This window comes from Pelodiscus sinensis, chromosome 16 (assembly GCF_052426305.1).
Source record: "Pelodiscus sinensis isolate ZL-2025 chromosome 16, ASM5242630v1, whole genome shotgun sequence".
NCBI lineage: Eukaryota > Metazoa > Chordata > Testudines > Trionychidae > Pelodiscus > Pelodiscus sinensis.
Window position 1 is genome coordinate 1,263,734 of NC_143067.1, and position 17,094 is coordinate 1,280,827.

At 62.3% G+C, this 17,094-nt stretch overlaps 1 protein-coding gene across 5 annotated transcripts in view; it reads right to left on the bottom strand.

Moving 5' to 3' along the window:
• The window catches only part of FGFR4 (fibroblast growth factor receptor 4), a 31,459-nt gene extending 16,255 nt beyond the window's left edge, over positions 1 to 15,204 (bottom strand). For 2 of the 5 annotated variants that reach the window (XM_089769418.1, XM_089769416.1), the window contains exons 1-3: positions 14,980 to 15,204; positions 12,263 to 12,406; positions 5,920 to 6,168 (exon numbers count right to left, since the gene is read on the bottom strand). In XM_089769418.1, the coding sequence (XP_089625544.1) occupies positions 5,920 to 6,168; positions 12,263 to 12,406; positions 14,980 to 15,043 (457 nt within the window). In that variant the 5' untranslated portion in view covers positions 15,044 to 15,204. Of the gene's footprint in view, positions 1 to 5,919; positions 6,169 to 12,262; positions 12,407 to 13,326; positions 13,773 to 14,979 lie in introns of those variants that run through there. The other 3 variants (XM_089769420.1, XM_089769417.1, XM_089769421.1) reach the window with 2 other exon arrangements.
• Positions 15,205 to 17,094: the final 1,890 nt, after the last annotated feature.

A 17,094-nucleotide genomic window follows, 5' to 3' on the forward strand; every position in this document is an offset into this window, starting at 1 on the left:
GGGGTGCTCTCAGCAGGGGGCACTGTGGGGGCAGGAGCTCTGGCTGGAGGAGCTCTCAGCAGGGGGCGCTGTGGAGCAGGAGATCTGGCTGGGGGTGCTCTCAGCAGGGGGCGCTGTGGGGCAGGAGCGCTGGCTGGGGATGTCTACCAGCAGGAAGGTAGTTGGTGGGGGAAGGGTGTTCAGGTACACTGGTCCCAGGCTGTTCCAGCAGGAGGGGCTGTGGGGACCAGGGTGGGAGTGCTGGCTGGGGGCTGTCCCAGCAGGGGGCGCTGTGAACATAAAAACGGCCAGACTGGGGCAGACCAAAGGTCCATCTAGCCCAGTGTCCTGTCTGCCGACAGTGGCCAGCACCAGGTGCCCCAGAGAGGGTGGACTGAAGACAATGATCAAGCGATTTGTCTCCTGCCATCCCTCTCCAGCCTCTGACAGACAGAGGCCAAGGACACCATTTTATCCCCTGGCTAATAGCCTTTTATGGACCTAACCTCCGTGAAATTATCTAGCTTCTCTTTAAACTCTGTTATAGTCCTAGCCTTCACAGCCTCCTGTGGCAAGGAGTTCCACAGGTTGACAACACGCTGTGTGAAGAACTTTTTTTTATTAGTTTTAAACTTGCTACCCATTCATTTCATTTGGTGTCCTCTAGTTCTTCTATTATGGGAACTAATAAATAAGTTTTCTTTATCGGCCCTCTCCACACCACTCATGATTTTATAGACCTCTATCATATCCCCCCTCAGTCTCCTCTTTTCTAAACTGAAAAGTCCCAGTCGCTTTAGCCTCTCCTCATATGGGACCCGTTCCAAACCCCTCATCATTTTAGTTGCCCTTTTCTGAACCCTTTCCAAGGTCAAAATATCTTTTTTGAGCTGAGGAGACCACATCTGTACACAAAATGCAGGACTATATAGCACTTTAAAGACTAACAAGATGGTTTATTAGATGATGAGCTTTCGTGGGCCAGACCCACTTCCTCAGATCAAATAGTGGAAGAAAGTAGTCACAACCATATATACCAAAGGATACAATTAAAAAAAATGAACAAATATGAAAAGGACAAATCACATTGCAGAACAGGAGGGGGATGCGGGGGGGGGGGGGAAGGAAGGAAGGTGAGTGTCTGTGAATTGATGATATTAGAGGTAGGGAGAGTGGGATGTTTGTGAGTTAATGGTATTAGAGGTGATAATTGGGGAAACTATCTTGGTAATGGGTGAGATAGTTCAAATGTTTGTTTCAACCATACGAAGAAACTCGCACAGATACAGACAGACATCAGCTTTCTATCCAAGTGCAAGAAGATGGACATCGTACCCAAAGGACTGAAAGTGAACAATCCATTAAGATCAACATACTGCACTGACTACAGTGAAAGACTCTGCCTCACACTATCCAAGAAATTAAGAAACCACCTGATAAGTATTTTATACAAGAAACAGAAAACCATCAAGAATGACATTTCTAACTTAGATCGTCTCATCTCAAGACAAACATCCACACCGACTGACACCTTGCAAGACTTTTGTTCCACCAGACAAGAAATCTACTATACACACTTCTATTCCCTACAACAAAGAAAAGACAATAAATTTTCTAACCTGCTCCATACCACTGGCTACAACAGCAACTGCCTCAACCCACCGGATAATATTGTTAACCTCTCCAGCTACAAACTCAATCCAGCAGAAAAGTCTGTCTTGTCCCGGGGTCTCTCTTTCTGCCCCACGTCCCCCACAAACTGGATACAATTTTGTGGTGACCTTGAGGCTTTTTTTCGCCGCCTCCGTCTCCGAGAATATTTCCAAACCACCAATGAACATCAATCTGACCTACCAGATCCCCCCTATCAACACCAAAGGAAAAATAATTCTATATGGACTCCCCCTGACGGTCGGAATTACAATCTGGATTTCTATATACACAGCTTCCGCAACAACGCACAGACTGACATTATTCGCAAACGACAACAAGCGACACACAATCTTAGCCGCGCTGAACACCATGCCATCCAGAGTCTCAAAAACAACCTGGACATTATAATCAAACCAGCTGACAAAGGGGGTGCTGTGGTCATTATGAATAAGGCCGACTATAACCAGGAGGCAACCAGACAACTCTCGAACACCACATTTTACAAACCTCTCCCCTCTGATCCCACCTTGGAATACCAAAAGAAACTACACTGTCTCCTTAAAAGCCTCCCCACAGCTACTCGGGAACAAATCCACACAGAGTCACCTTCTGACCCCCGACCAGGATTGTTCTATCTGCTTCCCAAGATCCATAAACCTAGACACCCCGGACGTCCCATCATCTCTGGTATTGGCACGCTCACTACTGGTTTATCCAGCTATGTAGACTCTCTCCTCAAACCCTACACAACCAACACCCCCAGCTATCTCCGAGACACTACTGACTTCCTAAGGAAACTACAAAACATCGATAACCTCCCCAATAACACCATCCTTGCCACCATGGATGTAGAAGCTCTATACACCAACTTCACACATGAAGACGGATTACAAGCAATTAGAAACACTATCCCAGAGGACACTACTGCCAACCTGACAGCAGACCTATGTAACTTTGTTCTCACCCACAATTATTTCCAGTTTGAGAACAACTTATACCTCCAGATCAGCGGCACAGCCATGGGTACACGCATGGCCCCACAGTATGCGAATATCTTTATGGCTGACCTAGAACAACGTTTCCTCAACTCCCGTCCCCTTTCACCCCTCCTCTACCTATGCTACATCGATGACATCTTTATGATCTGGACGCATGGCCAAGAAACACTGCAGATATTCCACAGAGATTTCAACAACCTACACCCCACCATTAACCTCAGCCTGGACCATTCTACACGAGAGATCCACTTCCTGGACACCACCGTACAAATCAACAATGGAAAATTAGACACCACTCTCTACAGAAAACCCACCGACTCATACAGTTACCTACATGCTCCCAGCTCCCATCCAGAACACACCACACGATCCATCGTCTATAGCCAAGCCCTTCGATACAACCACATCTGCTCTAATCCCACTGACAGAGACCAGAAGCTTCAGGATCTCTACCAAACATTTATATACCTCAACTATCCACCCGGAGAAATAAAAAAGCAAATTGAAAGAGCCAGACGAATACCTAGAAACCATCTACTTCAAGACAGACCCAAGAAAACCAACAATAGAACACCACTTGTCATCACCTACAACCCCCAACTTAAACCTGTCCAACACATTATCAATAAACTACAGCCTATACTGGAACAGGATACCATACTCAAAGAGGCTCTGGGAGACAGACCCATAGTCTCCTATAGACAACCACCTAACCTCAAGATGATTCTTACCAACCACCACAGGACATACCACACTAATACCAACCCTGGTACCTTCCCTTGCAACAAACCCCGTTGCCAGCTTTGTCCACATATTCATTCTGCTGATACCATTATTGGACCCAACCAAGTGAGTTATAAGATCAAGAACACATATTCCTGCGCATCCAGAAATATAATCTATGCTATCGTGTGCCGAAAGTGTCCGTCTGCTATGTACATTGGACAAACATCTCAGACACTTCGCCAAAGGATCAATGCCCACAAAACAGATATCAGACAAGATCACAAAGAGAAAACAGTTTCTTGCCATTTTAACCAGAAAGGACACTCTCTCAATGACTTAGCCACCTGCATTCTGCTACAAAGACCTTTTACATCTGCACTTGAAAGGGAATCCTCTGAACTGTCATTCATGTTAAAATTCGACACTTTCCAAAAAGGACTCAACAATCATTTGAACTATCTCACCCATTACCAAGACAGTTTCCCCAATTATCACCTCTAATACCATTAACTCACAAACATCCCACTCTCCCCACCTCTAATATCATCAATTCACAGACACTTACCTTCCTTCCTCCCCCCCCCCCCCGCATCCCCCTCCTGTTCTGCAATGTGATTTGTCCTTTTCATATTTGTTCATTTTTTTTAATTGTATCCTTTGGTATATATGGTTGTGACTACTTTCTTCCACTATTTGATCTGAGGAAGTGGGTCTGGCCCACGAAAGCTCATCACCTAATAAACCATCTTGTTAGTCTTTAAAGTGCTACATTGTCCTGCATTTTGCTTCAGCTACCCCAGACTAACACAGCTACATTTCTATCACATCTGTACACAGTATTCAAGATGTGGGCGTACCATAGTTTTATACAGGGGCAGTAAGGGTACGTCTACACTGCATCCCTAGTTCGAACTAGGGATGCAAATGGAGACAATCGAAGTAGTTAATGAAGCGGGGATTTAAATATCCCGCGCTCCATTAACATGATCTCGCCGGCGCGCTAGTTCGAATCACAGCTGATTCGAACCAGGAAGTGCGCGCCGGGACGCGGTAGTTCAGACTAAAGCCCTTAGTCCGAACTAATGTTACTCCTCTGATTCGAACTAGCGCGCCGGCGAGATCATGTTAATGGAGCGCGGGATATTTAAATCCCCGCTTCATTAACTACTTCGGTCGTCTCCATTTGCATCCCTAGTTTGAACTAGGGATGCAGTGTAGACTTACCCTATGATATTCTGGGTCTTATTTTCTATCCCTTTCTTAATAAATCCTAGCATCCTATTTGCCTTTTTGACCGCCGCTGCACACTGTGTGGAAGTTTTCAGGGAACTGTCCACGATAACGCCAAGATCTCTTTCCTGATTTGTCCTAGCCAAATTAGCCCCCATCATACTGTATGTATAGTTGGGGTTACTCCTTCACTGCAGGGAGGGGGCGGGAGCGCTGTGGGGAGGGGGCTCTGGTTGGGGGCTGTCCCAGCAGGGGGCGCTGTGTGGAGGGTGTGGGAGCGCTGGCTGGGGGCAGTGCAGGGAAGGGATGCTGGCCAGGGGCTGTCCCAGCAGGGGGCGCTGCAGGGAGGGGGCGCTGTCCGGGGGGCTGTCCCAGCAGGGGGCGCTGCAGGGAGGGGGCGCTGTCCGGGGGGCTGTCCCAGCAGGGGGCGCTGCAGGAAGGGGGCGCTGTCCGGGGGGCTGTCCCAGCAGGGGGCGCTGCAGGGAGGGGGCGCTGTCCGGGGGGCTGTCCCAGCAGGGGGCGCTGCAGGGAGGGGGCGCTGTCCGGGGGGCTGTCCCAGCAGGGGGCACTGCAGGGAGGGGGCGCTGTCCGGGGGGCTGTCCCAGCAGGGGGCGCTGCAGGGAGGGGGTCACTGTCCAGGGGGCTGTCCCAGCAGGGGGCGCTGCAGGAAGGGGGCGCTGTCCGGGGGGCTGTCCCAGCAGGGGGCGCTGCAGGGAAGGGGCGCTGTCCGGGGGCCTGTCCCAGCATGGGGCGCTGCAGGGAGGGGTCGCTGTCCGGGGGGCTGTCCCAGCAGGGGGCGCTGCAGGGAGGGGGTCACTGTCCAGGGGGCTGTCCCAGCAGGGGGCGCTGCAGGGAAGGGGCGCTGTCCGGGGGCCTGTCCCAGCAGGGGGCGCTGCAGGGAGGGGGTCACTGTCCGGGGGCCTGTCCCAGCAGGGGGCGCTGCAGGGAGGGGGTCACTGTCCAGGGGGCTGTCCCAGCAGGGGGCGCTGCAGGGAAGGGGCGCTGTCCGGGGGCCTGTCCCAGCAGGGGGCGCTGCAGGGAGGGGGTCACTGTCCGGGGGCCTGTCCCAGCAGGGGGCGCTGCAGGGAGGGGGTCACTGTCCAGGGGGCTGTCCCAGCAGGGGGCGCTGCAGGGAAGGGGCGCTGTCCGGGGGCCTGTCCCAGCAGGGGGCGCTGCAGGGAGGGGGTCACTGTCCGGGGGGCTGTCCCAGCAGGGGGCGCTGCAGGGAGGGGGCGCTGTCCCAGCAGGGGGTGCTGCGGGGGGCGGGAGCGCTGGCAGCCCACAGCGGGGTGGCCCGTGACTCTTGCCCCCGGGCCGGGGGCAGGGCTCTTACCCGCGACGGAGATGGTGAAGCTGCGCAGACGCTGGCCGGTGTCCTGCGCCCGGCACTCATACAGCCCTGAGTCCTCGTAGGCGACGCCCGCGATCTCCAGCCGCCGCTGCCAGATGCGGAGGCGCCCGCCTGGGGCGAGCTGCCTGGCCTCCTTGTACCAGGCGATGCCCAGGCTGCGGTTGGCGTCACAGAGAAGCTGCAGCACGCGCCCGGGATCCAGCAGGAGGTGCTGCTCCGTCTCCAGCAGCGCTGCCAGCACAGGGAGGAGACTGAGCCAGGCCGGGGGCAGGTGGCAGGACCCTGGCCCAGGCTGGGACGCCTGCCCTGCAGGGGGCAAGCTGGGCCCGTGGGGCGGCGTGTCCTGTGGGGCTGGCCCTGCCTTTGGCAGCAGCTCCAGGGAGGAGGCCACTGGCAGGCGAGGATTTATTCCCCTTCCCCCCCACACAGCTGCCGGGCCGGGCCCTGGGGGCCAGCACAGGGTTCCTGCTGGGGGGCAGGGCCGGATTTCTGCATCCCAGAGCCAGGCTGCCCGCGTCACTGGCTCCCCTTCCCAGGGGCCCCAGGATGAGGCGTGTCCAGCGTCACGCTGGGGGGAAGGGCCCAGGATCCCGGGAGGGGGCAGGCGCCAGCCCCCCTGTGCTCCCAGCCTGCTGCCATTAGCTGCCCCTCTGCCCCCAAGAGCAGCGCTGGCCCTTTGCCTCCTGCTCCAGAGAGCCCCTGCCAGGCGGGCCCCCCAGTGCGCGCAGGCCGGGCCCCCGGCTCCACAGCCCCCCAGCTGTTTGACAGGCTCCCACCAGGGCACCTCTGCCGCTGGGCCCACTGGCCTCCTCCTCCCCAGCCCTCCCCGGCCCAGCCCCCCTCTGCTCTGGCTGCCGCTGGGGAGGTGGCGGGGGAGCCCTGCAGAGGCTGGGCGGGGGCCCAGCGGGAGCAGACTGGTGGGTTTTCACACTCAGCTGCCTCCAGCACCTCCCGCCTGCCCTTTGTCTAACCTGGATTTGAACTGGAATTGCTTGGTGACACCCCCCGCCCCCACAAACCAGGCCACCCCCCCCACCCCAGGGCCATGGGAACCGCAGGGGCACCCCCTCCACCCCCCCCACACCAGGGCCATGGGAACCGCAGGGGCACCCCCTCCACCCCCCCACACCAGGGCCATGGGAACCGCAGGGGCACCCCCTCCACCCCCCCACACCAGGGCCATGGGAACCACAGGGGCACCCCCTCCACCCCCCCACACCAGGGCCATGGGAACCGCAGGGGCACCCCCTCCACCCCCCCACACCAGGGCCATGGGAACCACAGGGGCACCCCCTCCACCCCCCCACACCAGGGCCATGGGAACCGCAGGGGCACCCCCTCCACCCGCCCACACCAGGGCCATGGGAACCACAGGGGCACCCCCTCCACCCCCCCACACCAGGGCCATGGGAACCACAGGGGCACCCCCTCCACCCCCCCACACCAGGGCCATGGGAACCGCAGGGGCACCCCCTCCACCCCCCCACACCAGGGCCATGGGAACCACAGGGGCACCCCCCCACCCCCCCCACACCAGGGCCATGGGAACCACAGGGGCACCCCCCCACCCCCCCACACCAGGGCCATGGGAACCACAGGGGCACCCCCTCCACCCCCCCACACCAGGGCCATGGGAACCACAGGGGCACCCCCTCCACCCCCCCCACCCCAGGGCCATGGGAACCACAGGGGCACCCCCTCCACCCCCCCCCACCAGGGCCATGGGAACCACAGGGGCACCCCCCCCACCCCCCCCACACCAGGGCCATGGGAACCACAGGGGCACCCCCTCCACCCCCCCCACACCAGGGCCATGGGAACCGCAGGGGCACCCCCTCCACCCCCCCCACCCCAGGGCCATGGGAACCGCAGGGGCACCCCCTCCACCCCCCCACACCAGGGCCATGGGAACCGCAGGGGCACCCCCTCCACCCCCCCCACACCAGGGCCATGGGAACCACAGGGGCACCCCCTCCACCCCCCCCACACCAGGGCCATGGGAACCACAGGGGCACCCCCTCCACCCCCCCACACCAGGGCCATGGGAACCACAGGGGCACCCCCTCCACCCCCCCCACACCAGGGCCATGGGAACCGCAGGGGCACCCCCTCCACCCCCCCCACACCAGGGCCATGGGAACCGCAGGGGCACCCCCTCCACCCCCCCCACACCAGGGCCATGGGAACCGCAGGGGCACCCCCTCCACCCCCCCCACACCAGGGCCATGGGAACCGCAGGGGCACCCCCTCCACCCCCCCCACACCAGGGCCATGGGAACCGCAGGGGCACCCCCTCCACCCCCCCACACCAGGGCCATGGGAACCGCAGGGGCACCCCCTCCACCCCCCCACACCAGGGCCATGGGAACCGCAGGGGCACCCCCTCCACCCCCCCCACACCAGGGCCATGGGAACCGCAGGGGCACCCCCTCCACCCCCCCCACCAGGGCCATGGGAACCGCAGGGGCACCCCCTCCACCCCCCCCACCAGGGCCATGGGAACTGCAGGGGCACCCCCCACACCCCCCCCACACCAGGGCCATGGGAACCGCAGGGGCACCCCCTCCACCCCCCCCACACCAGGGCCATGGGAACCGCAGGGGCACCCCCTCCACCTCCCCCCCCACACACCTGGGGCATGGCCAAACAACCCATCAGCTGAGGACCAAAAAGCCACACAGTCCCCCTCCCCCCCAGCCTCAGTCTCTCCACTGCTCCTTCACGGAGCCCCTGGGAGTTGCCACAAAACTGAGGAGCCCTCCGCTCCACTGCAGGGGCCGAGCACCAGTCCTGCTGCGAGCCCTGCCTTTTACCTGTGCACAAGCCCAGGATCCTGGCAGCACGGCCAGGCGGCAAAAACCCTCGGCAGTGCCTGGCCGACTGGCCCAGCCGGCACCTGCCTCCTGCTGTCTGCACAGGGCCTAGAGCAGCAGCCCTCAGCCTGCCCGGAGCCCTGGGGGCAGTGGAGCCGGAATTCACCTGCATCTGAGCACTTCCTGTGCCTGTGCTAGTGTTACTGCCCCAGTCTCACACTCGCCTGTGCAGTGCACACTAGTGCTACAGCCGCATTCTCACACTCGCCTGTGCAGTGCACACTAGTGCTACAGCCGCATTCTCACACACGCCTGTGCAGTGCACACTAGTGCTACAGCCACATTCTCACACTCGCCTGTGCAGTGCACACTAGTGCTACAGCCGCATTCTCACACACGCCTGTGCAGTGCACACTAGTGCTACAGCCGCATTCTCACACACGCCTGTGCAGTGCACACTAGTGCTACAGCCGCATTCTCACACTCGCCTGTGCAGTGCACACTAGTGCTACAGCCGCATTCTCACACTCGCCAGTGCAGTGCACACTAATGCTACAGCCGCATTCTCACACTCGCCTGTGCAGTGCACACTAGTGCTACAGCTGCATTCTCACACTCGCCAGTGCAGTGCACACTAATGCTACAGCCGCATTCTCACACTCGCCTGTGCAGTGCACACTAGTGCTACAGCCGCATTCTCACACTCGCCTGTGCAGTGCACACTAGTGCTACAGCCGCATTCTCACACTCGCCAGTGCAGTGCACACTAGTGCTACAGCCGCATTCTCACACACGCCTGTGCAGTGCACACTAGTGCTACAGCCACATTCTCACACTCGCCAGTGCAGTGCACACTAATGCTACAGCCGCATTCTCACACTCGCCTGTGCAGTGCACACTAGTGCTACAGCCACATTCTCACACTCGCCAGTGCAGTGCACACTAGTGCTACAGCCGCATTCTCACACACGCCTGTGCAGTGCACACTAGTGCTACAGCCACATTCTCACACTCGCCAGTGCAGTGCACACTAATGCTACAGCCGCATTCTCACACTCGCCAATGCTACAGCCGCATTCTCACACTCGCCAGTGCAGTGCACACTAGTGCTACAGCCGCATTCTCACACTCGCCTGTGCAGTGCACACTAGTGCTACAGCCGCATTCTCACACTCGCCAATGCTACAGCCACATTCTCACACACGCCTGTGCAGTGCACACTAGTGCTACAGCCGCATTCTCACACTCGCCAGTGCTACAGCCTCATTCTCACACTCGCCTGTGCAGTGCACACTAGTGCTACAGCCGCATTCTCACACTCGCCAGTGCAGTGCACACTAGTGCTACAGCCGCATTCTCACACTCGCCAGTGCTACAGCCTCATTCTCACACTCGCCTGTGCAGTGCACACTAGTGCTACAGCCGCATTCTCACACTCGCCAGTGCTACAGCCACATTCTCACACACACCTGTGCAGTGCACACTAGTGCTACAGCCGCATTCTCACACTCGCCAATGCTACAGCCACATTCTCACACACGCCTGTGCAGTGCACACTAGTGCTACAGCCGCATTCTCACACTCGTCAGTGCAGTGCACACTAGTGCTACAGCCGCATTCTCACACTCGCCAGTGCTACAGCCTCATTCTCACACTCGCCTGTGCAGTGCACACTAGTGCTACAGCCGCATTCTCACACTCGCCAGTGCAGTGCACACTAGTGCTACAGCCGCATTCTCACACTCGCCAGTGCTACAGCCTCATTCTCACACTCGCCTGTGCAGTGCACACTAGTGCTACAGCCGCATTCTCACACTCGCCAGTGCTACAGCCGCATTCTCACACTCGCCAGTGCAGTGCACACTAGTGCTACAGCCGCATTCTCACACTCGCCAGTGCTACAGCCTCATTCTCACACTTGCCTGTGCAGTGCACACTAGTGCTACAGCCGCATTCTCACACTCGCCTGTGCAGTGCACACTAGTGCTACAGCCGCATTCTCACACTCGCCAATGCTACAGCCGCATTCTCACACTCGCCTGTGCAGTGCACACTAGTGCTACAGCCGCATTCTCACACTCGCCAATGCTACAGCCACATTCTCACACTCGCCTGTGCAGTGCACACTAGTGCTACAGCCGCATTCTCACACACGCCTGTGCAGTGGACACTAGTGCTACAGCCGCATTCTCACACACGCCTGTGCAGTGCACACTAGTTGTGACGTAGTGGGGGGTACTTGCTGGGCTGTGGTGACCCCTGCTGTCTGGAGCAAGACCCAGCAGGGAAAACCTCACTAGGCAGAGGTAAGGACAAACTTGTGGAACCAGTGGCCAGACACCCCCCATGGAGAGGAACAAAGGAAGGTGAATGCGGCCCTGGCTGGGGGGCAGGGCTGGAAGTGGGTTAGTTGGTTGGTGGCTGTCTGGGAGGATGGATGAGACAGCCTAGGGAGAGGAGCTGGAGTTTACGGGCCCAGTCTCCCCCATCTCAAGGGGGCCTGAGGCATCCTAGCCCAGTTCCTGTAACCAGATTACATCTGTGCTGCGCTGTGCTGGAGGAGCAATAAACCACCCTCAATTCCACTGGCTGGTACAGTCTGTTTGTGCCATTTCGGGGTGCAGGAGACGGGGAACCCCCAACGTGCCGTCACACTAGTGCTACAGCCGCATTCTCACACACGCCTGTGCAGTGCACACTAGTGCTACAGCCGCATTCTCACACTCGCCAATGCTACAGCCACATTCTCACACTCAACTGCGCAGTGCACACTAGTGCTACAGCCGCATTCTCACACTCGCCAGTGCTACAGCCGCATTCTCACACACGCCTGTGCAGTGCAGACTAGTGCTACAGCCGCATTCTCACACTCGCCTGTGCAGTGCACACTAGTGCTACAGCCGCATTCTCACACTCACCAGTGCTACAGCCACATTCTCACACTCGACTGTGCAGTGCACACTAGTGCTACAGCCGCATTCTCACACTCGACTGTGCAATGCACACTAGTGCTACAGCCACATTCTCACACTCACCAGTGCTACAGCCGCATTCTCACACTCGCCAATGCTACAGCCACATTCTCACACTCGACTGTGCAGTGCACACTAGTGCTACAGCCGCATTCTCACACTCGCCAGTGCTACAGTCACATTCTCACACTCGCTTGTGCAGTGCACACTAGTGCTACAGCCGCATTCTCACACTCGCCAGTGCTACAGCCACATTCTCACACTCGCCTGTGCAGTGCACATGTTAATGCTACAGCCGCATTCTCACACGTGCCTGTGTGCAGTGCACACCTAGGATCGGTGCACCTGAAGGACGGTGAAGCAAGACCCAAGTGTTCTGTTGCTGGCCCTGCCTTTTACCGGAGCTATTCCCCCGGCTCCAGGCAGCTCTCCGTAAGAGCCCCAACACTAGGGTCAGCTCAGCTCTCAGATTTCCCTGGTCCCACCTGCCTCCCCCTCCCTCCCTCCCTCCCACCCCACCAGGCTGCTGGCACTTCCTACCTGGTTCCGTTGTCCGGCCTGGGGAGGCAGCTGCCTGGGGCCAAGCTGTCAGCACTGCCAGGAGACCCAGCAGGGCACTGGGCAGAGGCTGCATGGCCCTGCCTCTCTGCTCAGGGCTGAGCCTGGCGCCCCTGGTCCCACACCCTGGAACAGGCGGAAAGAGACCATCACGCTGTGCCACAACCTGCCCCACACCCACACCCTGGAACAGGCGGAGAGAGACTTTCACCCTGTGCTACAACCTGCCCCACACCCACTCCCTGGAACAGGCGGAGAGAGACTGACACCCTGTGCTACAACCTGCCCCACACCCACTCCCTGGAACAGGCGGAGAGAGACTGTCACCCTGTGCTACAACCTGCCCCACACCTACTCCCTGGAACAGGCGGAGAGAGACTGTCACCCTGTGCTACAACCTGCCCCACACCCACTCCCTGGAACAGGCGGAGAGAGACTATCACCCTGTGCTACAACCTGCCCCACACCCACTCCCTGGAACAGGCGGAGAGAGACTATCACCCTGTGCTACAACCTTCTCCACACCCACTCCCTGGAACAGGCGGAGAGAGACTGTCACCCTGTGCTACAACCTGCCCCACACCCACTCCCTGGAACAGGCGGAGAGAGACTGTCACCCTATGCTACAACCTGCCCCACACCTACTCCCTGGAACAGGCGGAGAGAGACTGTCACCCTGTGCTACAACCTGCTCCACACCCACTCCCTGGAACAGGCGGAGAGAGACTGTCACCCTGTGCCACAACCTGCCCCGCCCCAGGAGACTCAGGAGCCCCAGGGCTCCAGCCCAGCCTGAGCAGTGTTAACCCTTTCCACTCCACCTCTTCTGGAGCAGCCGTGCATGGGGGGGCTGCTGAGAGGTGCCCCCCGTCCCCCTGAGCACTGGCAGGGTGGGGCCCTGGGCAGAGGGCCGAGGGGCCTGCCCTGGCATGTGGCCTCTTCCGGCCCCGGCACCTCAGCCAGTGGAAAGCCTTACCTCCGCACCCGCTGCCCAGCCGTGGCCCCGGGGTCTCAGCCTGGCCCAGTTTGCCCCCCGGGGCCCTTACCCATCGTCCCGTGTGCTCACGGCTGGGACTCCCGAGTGGGGTCAGGGCGGGGGGGGCTGCCAGGGCCCCTGCGCCCCAAGGGCAGCTGGGCTCTGCCGGGGGCCCTGCGCCAGCACTCGGGGCTGGGTACCAGGCCGGGGGTGGGGGGGCAGCGAGGTCGCCCTGGGAACCGCTCCCCCCACTGTCCCCGGAGCCCCCCGCCCGCCGCTGTGGGACCAGGGGGTGCCCGGCCGGGGGCAGGCGCTGGGAGCCAGGGACCAAACGGCAGGGCTCAGGCGGGGCCGCTCCGCAGTTTAATGGTTAAACCGCCTGACAAAGGCTCCTGCGCCCGCGCTGGTCACAGATTTACAGACCCTGCCGGGCAGGACACGGGCAAAGTCCGGCCCAGCCCGGCCCCCGCGCTCCCGTCCAGCCACCCCGCCCGGGACAGAGTCCCTTCTCTCCGGAGGCTCTGGGCTCCGTGGCTACCCCTCCCAGTGCCCCCTCCCCCGCCAGTGCCCCCCAGTGCCCCCTCCCCCGCCAGTGCCCCCCAGTGTCCCCTCCCCTCCCAGTGCCCCCCAGTGTCCCCTCCCCTCCCAGTGCCCCCTCCCCCGCCAGTGCCCCCCAGTGTCCCCTCCCCTCCCAGTGCCCCCCAGTGTCCCCTCCCCTCCCAGTGCCCCCTCCCCCGCCAGTGCCCCCCAGTGTCCCCTCCCCTTCCAGTGCCCCCAGTGCCCCCTCCCCCGCCAGTGCCCCCCAGTGTCCCCTCCTCTTCCAGTGCCCCCCAGTGTCCCCTCCCCTCCCAGTGCCCCCTCCCCCGCCAGTGCCCCCCAGTGTCCCCTCCCCTCCCAGTGCCCCCCAGTGTCCCCTCCCCTCCCAGTGCCCCCTCCCCCGCCAGTGCCCCCCAGTGTCCCCTCCCCTTCCAGTGCCCCCCAGTGCCCCCTCCCCCGCCAGTGCCCCCCAGTGTCCCCTCCTCTTCCAGTGCCCCCCAGTGTCCCCTTCCCTGCCAGTGCCCCCCAGTGTCCCCTCCCCTTCCAGTGCCCCCCAGTGCCCCCTCCCCCGCCAGTGTCTCCCAGTGTCCCCTCCCCTTCCAGTGCCCCCCAGTGTCCCCTCCCCCGCCAGTGCCCCCCAGTGCCCCCTCCCCCGCCAGTGCCCCCCAGTGCCCCCTCCCCTTCCAGTGCCCCCCAGTGCCCCCTCCCCCGCCAGTGCCCCCCAGTGTCCCCTCCTCTTCCAGTGCCCCCCAGTGTCCCCTTCCCTGCCAGTGTCTCCCAGTGTCCCCTCCCCCGCCAGTGCCCCCCAGTGTCCCCTCCCCTTCCAGTGCCCCCCAGTGCCCCCTCCCCCGCCAGTGCCCCCCAGTGTCCCCTCCCCCGCCAGTGCCCCCCAGTGCCCCCTCCCCTTCCAGTGCCCCCCAGTGCCCCCTCCCCCGCCAGTGCCCCCCAGTGCCCCCTCCCCTTCCAGTGCCCCCCAGTGCCCCCTCCCCCGCCAGTGCCCCCCAGTGTCCCCTCCCCTTCCAGTGCCCCCCAGTGCCCCCTCCCCCGCCAGTGTCTCCCAGTGTCCCCTTCCCCGCCAGTGCCCCCGTGTCCCCTCCCCTTCCAGTGCCCCCCAGTGTCCCCTTCCCCGCCAGTGTCCCCTCCCCCGCCAGTGCCCCCCAGTGCCCCCTCCCTCCAGTGCCCTCACCGCCGCCGGGTCCCGTGGCCGGGTCCGTGGCACCCCGCTGCGGGGCTCTACGGCCGGGCTCCATCCGTGCGCATCCCGGAGCCAGGGGGCGGGTCCGGTCCAGGAAGGGTCCCCAAGCCGGGCCGGCTCCTTCCCCGGCCGCGCCGGCCGCGCTCTGCAGCTCCAGGCGCCGGCTCCCTGCCCGTGGCTGCGGCGAGCGCAGCAGGGGCCGCGGGGCGTGTGGCGCGGAGCTCGGGTTACACCCGAGCCAACAATGGGCCGCCCCGCCCCGCCCCGCCGGCCGCTCTCTCGGGTCAGCCGCATTCCTGCCCCCGGGCGGCCTTGGGCTGTGCCCTGCGCCGGGGGTGGCCTGCACTGAGCGGGGGGGGGGCAGGACCTGGGGCTCCCCGCCGGGGCTTGCACCCCTTTTGCCAGCAGCTGTGCTCAGAGCCCTCCCCTTCCAGCGCGGCACAGTGCCCGGGCCTGGGGAACTCACTGCCACTGGACCAGGGCCCGGCCTTACCTCCCCAGCGGGGGCAGGCGGGGTGAGCACAGGCTGCATCATCTTGTCTGGCTGCCCTGGGCCCGCTGGGGAACCTCCCTCCCCCCACCGGTGCCGAGAGCCCAGCAGCGCCAGCGAGCCGAGCCGGGCCGTGGCCAGGGCACAGAGGCAGCCAAACTGACCCCTCCAGGAGCAGAGGCTGGGCCCGGCCCGCGGGCTAACACCGGGGGGGGACAAGGGGCCACATTCACAGCGCCCTGGGGCGGGGCTGCACCATCGCCGGGCAGTGCCAAGAGCCCTCGGCCCCCTTCCTGGGGCATGGAGCCGGGCCCCCACCCAGAGCCTGGCTGGCAAGTGTCCCGCCTGCTCGTGCCAGCCTGGCTGCTGTGGGGTCCTCGGGGAATCCCCCCGCCCCAGCCCCCAGGCAGCCCCTGGGCTAATTGCTGCTGTAATTAGCTGAGCCATTCTCACGGCCAATACCTCAGTGTGGCTGCGACCCCCAGTGGGAGCCGCCCGGGACTCTAAACCGCCCTAATCCCCCTGTGAACAGGGCAGGGAGTTGGGAGCAGGGGCCCTCCCTTGGCCCCCCTCCTCAGGGCCCACTGCCTTGCCAGCCCTGCAGCTGGGGCCCGGGGCCAGGCCCAGAACACTGCCCTAGTGTGGACAGGCCCCGGGGGCTCAGCCCCTGCCCACGCCCCCTCCTGCCTGGCACGAGGCCCCTCCCAGCCGTTGCACTGCGACCCGGGGCGCGCTCTGCCCTGCCAGGCACCGGAGGCCAGCGGTTCTTGGGGCTGCTGCAGTAGGACGGGGGCACCCCTGCTGGAGAACAGCAGCTCCCTGCCCGGGGCCCCAGCTCGCAGCTCCCAGCTGAGAGCAGGACCCACCTCCTAATGCCAACGAGAGCGGGCGCAGCGCCAGGTGCAGGGTGGGCAGCTGGGGCCCTGCCAGACCCCAGGCTGGGCATTGGCCAGGGGCTACGCCCCCTCAGCGCCCAGCTGCCAAGGCAGAGAACGGCCCGGGGCTGGCCCCGCCCTCCCCCCTGTGCACCCTAGAGCCAGCCGCAGGGCCAGGGCGGTTCCAGGTGGGACCCTTCACGGCGCTGCCCCAAGCCCCGGCCCCCGCCCTCCTTGCACCCCTCCCCCCTCGCTCCCTGTGGCCCAGGGAGGGGTTCCCCGGCTCCACGCCCCCCACAGGAAGGGCAGGTGCCCTGCTGGGAGCCCTGGTGCCTCATGCCAGGCCTTGCCAGAGCCCGGAGGCGGCAGCTGGAGTCTGGCGGGGGCCAGCCCCGCTGTGCTCACAGGGCCCAGCAGTGACGCCAGCTCCAGCCGGGCTCGGCTCCCCACACACGGGACCGGCCGTGGGGGCAGGCTGGGTGTGTGCACCGGGCCAGCACCCACCCAGCCAGCCAGCCCAGCCCAGTCCAAAGGCTCCTGGCTCCCTCCGGGCGTTTGGCCTTGAGAAGCCGCCTCACCCGCTTCCCGCCGTTCCAGGGAGCAGCTGGGCTGAGTCGAGACGCCGGCCCCCAGTGCCAGGGGGAGGTTCGGGGAGAGGCAGACCCCTGGCTGCTGCCCCGGTGCCACCCCCTGGCCTGGCAGCGTCCCGCCCACGCTCCGGCTGGTGATTCCCTCCTGCCC